Below are 13,327 nucleotides of genomic sequence, written 5' to 3'. Positions count from 1 at the left end.
TCACTACACAAACTGAACTTTTAAGCCGATTAAGGTCGCTTGAAATACGGTAAATGTATGGTTTTTCATTAGAGATTTTTAATTCTTAGAAATATGGAATAAATTAGCACATTATATATATTTTTATACGGGCATCACATACAAATGAAAACTGCAGGATAAGATCTTAACCTTGATTGATATCTAAACTACTGTGTTAAAATATTAACTTAAAATATTTTAGGAGGCGACCCTTATTTTAATTTTTGCCATTGATTCTCCTAAGATGCACTTTATATAGATATATAAATTAGTCCATAAAATTTTCAATAAATTTAGTAGATAACAAATATTTTTACAAATTTAAATGGACACAGTAGTGTCCATTTAAATTACCCACTTCCCTGTGAAAAATTATTATTTTTTTTAAATTCTAAAAGACCGTTCGTTCAAGTATTTATTTTAATTGAATTTGAATGTTCTTATTAACGATATATCTTAGGTTAATCGTCTTGGTTTAAATAATGAAACTGTTTCAGAAAATTGTTATTTAAGACCGGTCAAGATTTACTTCCAAAATGTAAGTTGTAATGTTATGATATGTTACGAGAATATAAAACAAAAACGGAGGAGAAAAAAAACATAAAAATCTTACGCTACAAAAAAGCGACTGCAAGATAAAATGAATACCATAAAAGATATTAATAAATAATTACAAGATTACATATTATCTCAACATTACCCATCTCATGATGATAAAAATAATTATAACTACAATAAGAGAAAAAGTTAACTGATGTACTGCTCTCTACAACAGTACGTTTTTAATAAAACCAGAGTAACAAAAAATAAATAAATAAATTGTTAGCATACAAACTAAAACCTATTTCTATAACTTTTGTTTACATTGTCTCGATGAACATTTTAACAACCGAGTAAAAAGTTCTGGATATATATTTTTTACTAAAAACACATATAATTTTAATTATTGTCTTATTATACATTTTTCATACAATGTATCAGCATCATTAGAGAATGAAAATATTCACAATTACGTTTTTTCGTCAGTCTTACATAAGATCATACCACAATATCATTTATTAAAATAAATTTACAAGTACAGGCCAAGACTCAGACCGGGTAACACGGCAGTTTGCTTGCGTGATTCTTGTAGATAAATACTTTAATATGCAATACTGTGATGCAAGTCTGATGAAATGTAATTTTTGATATTTTCATTCCCTGATGATGCTGATACATTGTAGGAAATGCCTATGAAAAATGTATAATAAGACGATAATTAAAATTATATACATGTTTTTAGTAAATAAAGAAATATATATAAATCACACGATAAAAAATGCTGATAAAAAGGATTTTATAAATAAAATTAAAATCCTAATATATATAATTCAAATCATACAAAATTTAATTTTACAATCATAATAGTAAAAGATGAATTCGTTTTTACTTCCTTGAACAAAGAAAAGGAAGTACATCGCGAAAACTTTCGGTTTTCAGATTACAACGTAAATATCCATTTTGACTAGTTTCGGCGTGACGTCTGTACGTACGTATTTTATGCATCTCGCATAACTCAAAAACGATCAGCCGTAGGATGTTGAAATTTTAGATTTAGAACTATTGTAACATCTAGTCGTGCACCTCCCCTTTTTGATTGCAATCGACTTGACCAAAAGAGCCCAAAATCCAAAAAAAAATGGGAATTTGGACTTTTTCCTAACTGAAATAATAAGCCCTCATTAAGAGCTTTTCAATGATATATCATAAGTGGTACTTATTTTCACTGGTTCCAGAGTTATAGCCAAATAAAATTTTAATTAATGAATATTTTGGTCTTACAAGGGGAAGGCACATCGGTTCGACTCAAACTTCAATTTCCTTTTTTTAAATTTAAATTTATTGATTTATTAATAATTATTAATTTGTGATCGTAAAAAAATTTTCCCGTTAAATAATAATTCAATAATAACAATAAAAAAAGTATGAAAAAAATCAGAAGTTATTAGTGAAATAAAATTATATATACTTTTAAAGATGAGTATATGTAATTCAGAGACGTACAAGGAAGTCATGTGGTGTCCACATCAGATTTTTTTTCTTTTAATAAAAATGTAACTGCTCATAATTAAAAAAAAAACCTTATTTTATGTTTTATGTACAGAGAATTTAATCCTTTCTCAAAGTATAAAAGCTGAAAATTATTAAATATAAAAAAAGATTTGATAAAGCAATAAAAAATGTTAAATTTTATATTTAATAACCTAACTCAGTATTTCTAAATGAAGAAAGCCGTAAAATTTTTACGAAGTCCATTTCACTTAAGTTTAAAACAGATGTAAACAAACGATCTAATCTGTTACTGGAGGGTCCTTGAGGACGCTAAAAATTATTAACGCAAGTATTATTATTAACTTATAACTAAAATTTTCTTAACTTTGACCTACCGATTTAAAAAGAAAAGTGTAGAATTTAGTTTTACGAAAAGGTGTACGTTACTTTTTTATGTCAGGCTCTTTATTTATGACTGATATATGAAAAGCAACTGAGATTCAAGTCAACCAGTCAAGTGAATTTTCATTACACAGCTAGTCCCTATAATATGGAGAGTAAAGCTTTTCACTTGTAAAATCGAAAATCATTTGTATTTCAGTGATTTTGGTTTGGCAATACGGAACAGGTATATTCAGTTTAATGAAAAAATTGTGGAAAATTTCTTCATTTTTTCCTTTCCTTAATAAACCCGGCATGACAATTCTTCGGAATTTAGATGCGAATTTTTAGAAGTGAGTTATGTCTTTTGTCAGGTTCCCACAATCGTCACACTTATAATTATTATACTAGTATTTACGTTGTTTATTTTATTAATGCAGCATATAAGTTAAATTGTATACTTAGAAGTTGATTATCTTTTATTTTTTATCACTACTGACGCCTGTTGTATCGAAAGATAGACGATACATACAAAAATCAACGCAAGCTTGCACGGCAACGGTTTGTTTATACGTTAGGAAAAAAATAATAAATCAAAGTTTTTCTTAGAAAGCAAAGGCAAAGTTTAATGGAAGGTAATTAATTTTTTAACTCGATATGACAATTTCAAAATGATCCGTAAAAAAAGTAGATTATCTGATAAAAATGTAAAACGTTCCAAAATCGAGAAAACTTCATTTTTTAAATTTTTCTCTCGCTCTTTTTTACTAGTCCGGGAATAGATTTTAATTCTGCAATCCACGTTATGCATTTTACTAAACTTATACAAACTTTGGGTTAGAAGAACCTTTCTTTTTCCTGTTTAGCCTCCGGTAATTACAGTTCAGATAATACGTCAGAGGATGAATGAGAATGATATGTATGAAGTGTAATCTTGTAGTCAGTTCGACCATTCCTAAGATATGTGGTTAATTGAAACCTAACCACCAAAGAACACCGGTATCCACGATCTAGAATTCAAATCCGTATAAAAATAACTGGCTTTACAAGGACTTGAACGCTGGAACTCTCGACTTCCAAACCAGCTGATTTGGGAAGAAGCGTTCACCACTAGACTAACCCGGTGGGTTGGGTTAGAAGAACCAAAAATGTAGAAGTGCACGTAAACCTTTTAGGGTAAAATTCATAGCATTTTTACACACTAATACTTCCATCATCTAATTTAAAAGGTATTCTACCCTAAGAATCTAACAAGTTGTAATTAAAACAATAGTCTACATGAAAATATTTTTGGATTTTTAGATTAATTCTTTTTTTTAAATTAATTTATCCCCTCATAATGATAGCGGAAAAAATCTTTTTATGATAACAATTTTGTTTTTGTTTCTTGAAAAAAAGAAACAAAAAAATTTCAACCACACAGGTTGAAAGTATGAAATATTAAAAAAAAAAGCTGATAATACCGTTGTAGGTCTTTCCCGGTCACGCGGCTTTGTTTTTCCCAAGACCATTGAGGATGGTCCAGCAGTTACGCATTGCGCATCCTCAGTGGTTGCCTGGCCTCTAACCTCCCGGGACCCCACAGAATCCGACGATGCCACGCCCTGCAGGGGTCGCTCACCCAGTAGGCCAGGTCTTTTCTTCGTGTCATGCCTCAAACCAGTTCCCCTCCTTGGGGGGGATCTAGCCGGGTCTCTGGTCTTTTCAATTTTCCCCGAACTCAAGGGGTCCCCCGTCAATCATCGAGAGCGGCCCACGTCAGCGAACCGCCCTCTCATGAGCAGGGCTGCCCTTGTATTTCCCTACTACCAGTATGTCCCCATTCCACTCCCTTGATCCTCATCTCTCCCCTTGATTTGTATTATTCTGGTTACCATAGAGGCTACGTTATCCCATTCGTGTTTTCCTTTTAGCATGTACTACAGCGTGTGTGCCGGATACAATTGAGTTATCCCAAATGAGTACATAATCTCGTCCCATCTACTACATCTGTATATCGAGTGATCTACCGAGTCAATTTCGTTACAGTATCGGCAGTCTGGGACCATCCGCCTCCCAAAACCATGGAGGTAGGCCCCAAACTCTTCTACAGTTGTAGCTTTGCTACAGCGCTAAACGGGGAAGTAAAAATGTATAGAATCCTTACTTTAATTATTTCTTCTCCTCCTTCAAAAAAATATAATAGTTCCAATTTTAATTTTAGGTAAATTAAAAACAAATTTCAATATATCCAGTTACTTTTAGGTATAGCACTTTCTACATTAATAATCAAACAATCCTGTCATATATTTTTTTCAAAGATTTAACAATATCACTTAGGATATTATTCTAATTTATCTGGCAGTATTAGAAGAAACTCGGATGCTATAAATATAATACCTAACAGAATAAAAATGAAAAATAATTAAAAATTTAACAACTGAACCGTTCCTTAGGTATAAAGAAAAAAAGTTGCTAACCACTTTCAAAATTTTGAAAAAAAGTTTTTTCATGTTTTTATTCTCAAGGAGAAAACTTCACGAAATAAAAAATTTCCGAGACCCACTGTATAATATTTTATTTACCCACTGTCCTCTCTAAACGTTATAATATTTGCAGAATATAGTGGGAAAGTATTTTTTTCTTATCAATGCAAGGCAATTTCTTATCAAGACAAAGTCAGTTCAGCTCAAAATATTTTTATTATATCATTTAAAAAACAAAATATCAAGATTTCTTCGTTAAAAAAGTTTAATTGATTCAGTAAATCTCAAACAGTAAACTTTCAGTCCTTTCAACAGGAAGTTATAAAACTCAAAAGGAAATATAGTCCCCGATAATTTTATTTACATAACAAGTATGATTATGAAATGATTACTGACGATATTACTTTTAACCAAGAATAAATCAAAGAAGTTCCTTAGGGAGAAAAAAATTTAAATGTTGAACATAAAAAGAAATTCAAATACGATCGTAAATTAATTTTATTTATTCTAAATTTAAAAGTAAAAAGTATATTTTAAACATAGGCACATGCTTCTAATGATTTGCTTAAATTTAATTATTCTGTTTATATATAATAAAATGAACGTTTTACAAATTGGAAATAAGGGATCGATTAAATAATTAAACGAAAAACTAACGAATTACTGTAAAACCATCGAAAAAATAATTTAATGTATATAAAATTAATTAAATCATTTAATGCCGACATCCGTGGCCGAGTAAGTAGCGTTTCGGCATTTCGTGCAGGTTCGAATCCCGGTCCGGTATGGTGGCATCTTTTCATACGCAACCAATTTCCATCAGGCAAATGACCATAGTTGTTGATGCTCGCTTTTTCATAAAACAAAAGAAAAAATGTATATTGTAATAAAATTTTTATTCACAACTACCTTTTCTACGACGACGGATCTTGACGTTTTGACACCGAAGAAACCTAAAAAAAACCGGATGCTAATGTTCGTACGTACGTGTATGTGTTCGATGTTGTCCTCTAAATCACCTTATATCTCCAGAACTACTCGACCGATTTTTACCAAACTTGGTCAGATTATTACTTTTATATATGGGGCATTGATGCCAATAAATTTTCAGCTTAAAAGGTCAACTGGGTAAAACTGTAGAACAAAGTCACCCTCAGTATCTCGAGATTTCGCCTAATTAAGGTCATATTTTTCTTAGGCACATTTGTTAAAAATTAAAAAAATAACAATATCTACAACGAAAATTTTTTTTCAAAATCGCATCCCCATCCCAAAAAATGATGTTATAGTCGTCTGCTGTTATGACGTCACAGGTGAGCGGTAGAATTAGATGAATGAATAATATTTAAAGTGTAAAAATGTTGCTCGGTCTGGCTGGGTCTCGAATTCGATCGCCCATGAAGCGTTAAGCCTCTCGGCTTCACCAGTCTGCTGACCGTACAAGCGAAATTTGTTCTATGTAAGTTATGAACTAACATTAGTTTAGGTAGTCCTGACCGTCGCCGCCAGTACCACCATACTCGCGCGAATTAAATACGGTATGCGCGCGCGCTTGAATAGAATCATTGAATTAAATAAACGTAAAAATATTATATTTATATAAAATTATAAATATTTTAAATTGTGTGTGTGTATATGTGTGTAAGCCGTGCATCAAAAACAATCCATAGTTGTAGGACTTTCACGGAACGCTGCTTTACTCCGCATGTCCTACAATTGTGTTGTCAGCTTTTTTCTTTTTTTTTAAATTACACATTTTTAAATAAAATAAATATTTCTACTTTTTTTCCTAATAATAATTACAACAAAAGAAATTGACGCGAATCTTAATATTCTAATACATATTAAGCCACTTAAAGAAATTTATTTTGCAAAAAAAAAAAAACAATTGAATTCTCTACAAAATAATTTTTGATAATATATAATAATAATCTTAAAACCACAGCCAATTATCACCTGAGGAAAAATTATCAGGTTTATTACTTCGTATTTATTGTAATATGGGAGGATAAAAAATTGATTGCCAAATTTGAAATCTACGCATGAAAAAAATTCTATTATACAATAAACCTACCAAAATTAACTTTTATAATGAAAAATTCCATTCCTTTTTAGAATACACATGCATACCCCCCTTATTTTACATAAAATATAGCCTATTATAAATAAAAACGTATAACATTTAAAAACATACACAGTAGATATAGGAAACGATTTATTCATAAAATGTATGACAATATATTTGTAATTAAAAAAAAAATTCAATATCTAAATCAAAATAAACAAAAGTAAGTAGACAGTAATGACTGCAATTTAAAAATACTTAATATTGTAAAATGAAGGTCTTGTTGTAAAAAAAATATAAGCAATTTAGCTAGCAAGTATTCATAAATTATTCATATAAAACATAAAATGGTAAACCATGCACAACTTATACTGTGCAGAACAATGTTTAAATCGCCTTAAAAAATTCAATACATTTTTTATTTTAGATAAATCTATTCCCTCCATAAGATTAGATGTACTTTAATATTAATTTGGTTTTTATTATATACTAATTAAACATTTTTGTAAATTAAAATAAAACGTACATGTTACAGAAAAATAACATTTTTATCATGATTTAACAATTATATAGAAAAATTTAATTTTAATATCATTTATCAAACAAAATTTAGATAAAGATAAAAAACGATCCGTTAAATTTTTTTCTCCAAATATTAAAATACCGGCCGGCCTCTGTGGCGCAAGTGGTAGCATCTCGGCCTTTCATCTGGAGGTCCTGGGTTCGAACCCGGTTAGGGATGGCTTTTTCACACACACTACATATCATTCATTTCATCCTCTGAAGCATGCCTAACGGTGGACCCGGAAGTTAAAAAACAAAATATATAAAAAATACTGCACTATGTAATAAAGTATAATAAGAATGCGTTGGCCAATAAGCTACAAATACAAAAAACCAGTTTGGATTTAATATTACTATAAAAAAAAACTCCAGAAATGCCATCGATGAAGTCGAACAGTTTTTTATCCTTTAAGAAAACGATAAAAACATTCAACCTTCCTGTTTTCGTGGTGGAATAGTAGCATCTTTTCTTTCATTTAAAGGTTCCATATTCGAAACCTTATCAGTTATTTTATTTGTCACACTTAACAAAATATTCATACCGCATATTCTCTTTATTAGGTTGAACTTACGAAGGGCATCCGAGCATAAATTCCCCTTATCCAAACCCCGAAAAACTGGAAAAATTGAATTACAAAAATTATGGAAAACAATTACAGTAATCATTCGATTTTTCATACAGTTTTCGTTCTATAGCGATAAATGCAGACGGGCTTATAGTATAACTACGTGCTTATACTATAGTATAAGCCCTCTACCGTCATTTCTTTTGTTTTTTTAATCTTTATACATTTTCATTTATTGGATTGAGATGAAGAATCGGTTACTTATTCATAAAAATTAGTAGTTATTTTCAAATTTCAATGTTACCAATATTATATATATGTATGCGAGATTGTAAGAAGTTGCAACGACAAAAGAATTTCTTCTCTTTTTTAATTATGCTATCAGTTAACATATGCGTAAAAACAGTCAACAAATAATTTGATTTTGTGGAAAAGAACGCGCATTAGCCTGTTTCATACAAAGTAAATATGTTTGTTTAATCCTTCTTGAATCCGATGAAGATTAAGATTACTTTTACATACATTTGAAGGATAATAGATGAATAATTTTTGTACGTTTTGTCTATAACTTTATTTGTTGCATTGGTAAGAAGGATTTTGATGCGTTTTTTTTTTAATATTGGAAATAGGTTTAATTTCTCAGGATAATTAAATCGTTGAGATTTTAAGATCATTGGTAGTATTTCGTTTGTGATATACAAAGGAAAATCTATGATAATGATGATGATACTTAAGCGTTTTGACTTTTCTTTTTCCTATTTAGCCTCCGGTAATTACCGTTCACATAATACTTCAGAGGATGATATGTATGAGTATAAATGAAGTGCAGTCTTGTAGTCTCAGTTCGACCATTCCTGAGATGTGTGGTTAATTGAAACCCAACCATCAAAGATCACCGGTATCCACGATCTAATATTCAAAACCGCGAAAAAATAACTGACTTTACTAGGACTTGAACGCTGGAACTCTCGACTTCCAAACCAGCTGATTTGGGAAGACGCGTTCACCAATAAACCAACCCGGTGGGTTTAAAGCGTTTTGACTGGAAATAATAAGTACGTATTTCACCAAAGCCAATCCATAAGAACAGAACGTTTACTACTCAAAAAAAAAAATATCTAAATAAACCATTTATCGTATATAAATACCAGTCGTAAAACATATCGTTAACACAATAAAAATTCATCAAACTAAATCACTTTCAAGAAATTTTCTTGTAACAAATATATGCTGGTATTTCCTACAAAGGAACTCCCTTGGAAGTACCCAATTTCTCGCTTTTTGTTGAAACTTTTAGTTTTAATAAGACAAAGACAATTCTTAACAAATCTTTCAAAAAAACATTAAAATGTAAATATCCTTTAGGATGTAACATCAAATTTTTTATTTTGTAAAATAGTATCAAGCTTGATGTAATTAATTTGTGAGAAATAAAAATCATTCAATCATTCAATTTTGCACTTAGTTCATTAAATGCAAAATGACAAATTAAAATTGAAACTAATTTTAGAGGTATGCCTACAATTTTGATACAACATAGAATACTAAATACATTTTTTTTAAATTCTAAATCATTTATATAAGAAATTTAGGTTAGATTCAAGTCAATATACTACCTTTTTTTAACAATATTTAAATCACCTTAACATATAAAATATCGCAATTGAAAAGACAAGATTTAAAAAAAAAATCACTGCAAATAGAATTGTAGACAAAATTAAATGAAGGGTTTAAGGGTAAAAAAAAATAATAATTCGAAAAATCAGAAATGAATATAAGTAAATTTTCTGATAAAATTTTCAGTTTCATTCTATTAATAGTAAATATGAAAAAATGTGAATCTTTTCAGGTTTTTTGTTTGTGGGGGGGGGGAGTTTTCTTTTAAATCATTTAGTAAGGAAATTTTTAAAAATCTTATATTTGGGTGTAGCATCTTTAAATGTATAAATTAAGAATAAACTATTTTTCATCTTCTCTAATCTTTCGTTTGATATCAAAGTGAACATTTTGAATATTAGATTTTGTAGTAAATATGAAAAATTTTGAAATTGCAATAATTTTATAATAAGTACAAACTGTAAAGAATAACTTATGTATACTAAATTTTGTATTTCAAAGTAAAAAATTCAAGTATAATTATTGGCAAATAAACATATATAAATTTTATTTGAACATAAGGATTATTTTTTAAAGAGCTCTTAAAATTGAACCAAAAAAAATATTTAAAGTAACGTGCTAAGCATTTAAAAAAGATTATTATTTGATCAAATTATTATAAAAAGAGGAATAAAATTACGTATGACAATTCAAAAAGGCTTTAAGCGAACTGACATACGCTTAAACATCTTCCAAACGTGGATTTTTTCAAGAATAACAAAACCCATATATCAGATTTACTGGAAGAAATGAGGAATAAAATGGTTTTCTGTAGGTTTATTTTTCAGTGACCCGAATATACTGTTCCACATTGCCGTGCCCTCCGAAATTCAATTGATAGCAAGCCCAACAAGAGATACCTTCAATCTGTTCACCACAGGGTCGACGACTATGATTACACTCATTAGTTACCTTGAACCCTTCCACATATTACGACCATTAAGAGAGGTACAAAAAACATAACCTTTTTGTTGAAAAAGAAATTATTTTGACTTTTTTTTTCTACACAGAACAGGAATCTAAGTACTAAATGCTATTATTTACATACTATAGTCAAATTGTTATAATTTTATTTTACTGTGTCTAATTCACGTTAAAATAACTTTTTTAATCGTGCTGGAAAAAATAAATAAATTAGGAAAATTCTAATTACTCCAGAATAGTGAGGTTTTAATTGGACACTTTTTTGAAAAAAAAAAAAAATTAAAAGAATATTTCATATTGCAAAATCCATATGATCATAATAATTTTATCACTGATAAGGTCAGTAATATTAAGAGAAATCAATATTTAATAAAAATAATTTATCAATGGACCTGTTATTTAAAATTTAAAAAAAATAAATTTAACGTAATGAAAATAGATAACCGATTAATATAAAATTTATTTATCTTACTATAACCGTGATTTACACTATTATTGTTAAGTTTCATGATAAAAAAAATTACGCGCGTTTATTGCAGGCTTATATGAACTTACATTCTACCACGGTCACGCCTAACCTTCATTATTATCATTATCTTACATTTTCACTCATCTTAAAATTTAAATTAACTTTTAAATTTAAAGTGCAGTGTTATCTAATTTTTTTTTTTTACTTTATTTTTATTTTTTTTGAAACATTTATATAATATATATTTTTACGAGAACATAATCATAATAATATGGGGAAAAAATGAAAATAAATATTAACAATTAACGGTATTTTAATATTAAATATAAATTCAATACAATAATTAATTGGTTAATTATATCAGCTCTAAATACAGTTTTATACCAAGAGAAAAATTTTAATTAGAAATAAAGTTACGTGTATCAGAAAACAACATAAAAAAAAGTTGAACGAAATTTTTCGATCAATTTAACTGTTATCCAGGTAAACAAAATTATGTTACTATTAAAACAGATCATGTCCTTAAATTTAATTATTATAACCGAATTTTTTGTTCACAAAAAACTAAGAATTTTTTTTAAACTAAACGAGGAATAACTTAACAAATTTTATCCGGACATTTTTCGTTCTAAAAAGCAGTATTTTAAAACAATTTTTGATTAATTATAATACCATTGAAGGTTTCAATTGTCGAATAAATACAATTTTTTTCCGTATTTAAAAGTTATAAATATTTGTTCGGTAAAATAAAGTGTTTTAGGTAATGATTTTAATTTTCCATTAGGTAATTTACATTACAATTTTAATATTCATACAAATAAAAATTATAAATTATATTAAAAAATTACTAGTTATCGACGACACGAGCAATTTAATTTGATTAAGTTACTTCGTCTTGTAGAACAAACAGTTCTTGTTATTAATATTTATAATTAAAAAAAAAACAAAAAAATAATGAATAATAGTGAATTATTACGAAAGTGTTTGTTAATACAAGAAATATTAGTAAAATTTGAAAGGAGTTATAAAGACTATTTTACCGCAATGTAGTTCAAAATATAAACAATTGAGATTTATCTATAACTTAATAATCTTAGTATGATCGGTATTTCTGAATTTTACTTAATTTTTAAGCGGAGCCCAGCAACATTATTTTTTTAAATAATGATAATTACGTATACATTGTTTTTCTGATTAGCAAAAATAGTTTCCAAGTACGGAAAAAGAGAATCAGGTATTTTTTAGATGTAAAACCTAATAATGAATTAGAATAATTCGACCTGTGTTATTTCTTTATTTGCACAGCGATAACTAACTATTATGAAGCAAAACTAAAAACCACAGATAGGATACCTGCGTGTAAATTTAAAAATACAATAGACGGTTAATAAAAATGTACTTACGTTCTGGGTTGTATTTTTCGTTGGATGAATGGTCGTTATGTGACTTAGGCTGTTCATCGCTATGTGTCGAGAAGAAGCCCATTCGAACGCCGGTCCAAAGTAACCCGATTAACGCGATTAGTAAAACGATAGCTAAACCGGCAGCGGCTCCAGCCGCACGCTGACCTGTAAAACGCGATGTCATTTTATTACCTTCCAGTCATCGCACGAAAAGGCCGATAAAATCCAATAAATTTGATATTAAAGCACTATGTTATACGACCACGTGGAAGCGGCGACGTTCGTGAGGAAGCTAATAAGCTCACACCGCGCAGCGTAGCCTTTTAACCGACCGCACGCACGGACCCGACTGAACGAACTATCTATCTCGTCTCGCGCTCGGACAGTCGCTGGTAACTTGCGACCTTCGTTTCCTCTCGGGTATTTCCGCCGTACTCCCGCTTTTTCGTTTTTCGACTCTTCTCGTATTTATGTGAAAGGAACAAACGTACAGACAGACGTTCGTCGTCTGCCAAATGTGTGGTTATTGGCCGCCGGCTTTGCCTCGCTTATCTTAACATGTCAGAGATCTTTACGCTTTTCAGAACAGGCTATTAAGTGTTTTATATATTAGTCAAAACATTTAAGTATTAAACTTTCCTGAACTCTAGAATTATAAGAAATTATTGAATAAATAATAACACCCTTGACTAAAAGAAATAATCCTTCAAAAGAACTGCGTGCATTTGTCAACGATTTAATAATAAACGTGTACTTGTTTTTTCTTTTCTTTATTTTAATAA

The 13,327-nt window shown here is 29.2% G+C and overlaps 1 protein-coding gene across 5 annotated transcripts in view; it reads right to left on the bottom strand.

Annotated features, from left to right (window-relative positions):
* AdamTS-A (ADAM metallopeptidase with thrombospondin type 1 motif A) overlaps window positions 1–12,889 on the bottom strand; it is an 854,579-nt gene extending 841,690 nt beyond the window's left edge. For all 5 annotated transcript variants that reach the window (XM_075374246.1, XM_075374249.1, XM_075374251.1 and 2 more), the window contains exon 1: window positions 12,546–12,889. In XM_075374246.1, coding sequence (XP_075230361.1) covers window positions 12,546–12,729 — 184 coding nt within the window. In that variant the 5' untranslated portion in view covers window positions 12,730–12,889. The remainder of the gene's footprint in view (window positions 1–12,545) is intronic.
* Window positions 12,890–13,327: the final 438 nt, after the last annotated feature.

Source organism: Lycorma delicatula, chromosome 8 (genome assembly GCF_047948215.1).
Source record: "Lycorma delicatula isolate Av1 chromosome 8, ASM4794821v1, whole genome shotgun sequence".
Taxonomy (NCBI): domain Eukaryota; kingdom Metazoa; phylum Arthropoda; class Insecta; order Hemiptera; family Fulgoridae; genus Lycorma; species Lycorma delicatula.
This window is presented reverse-complemented; position numbering and strand designations above follow the sequence as displayed.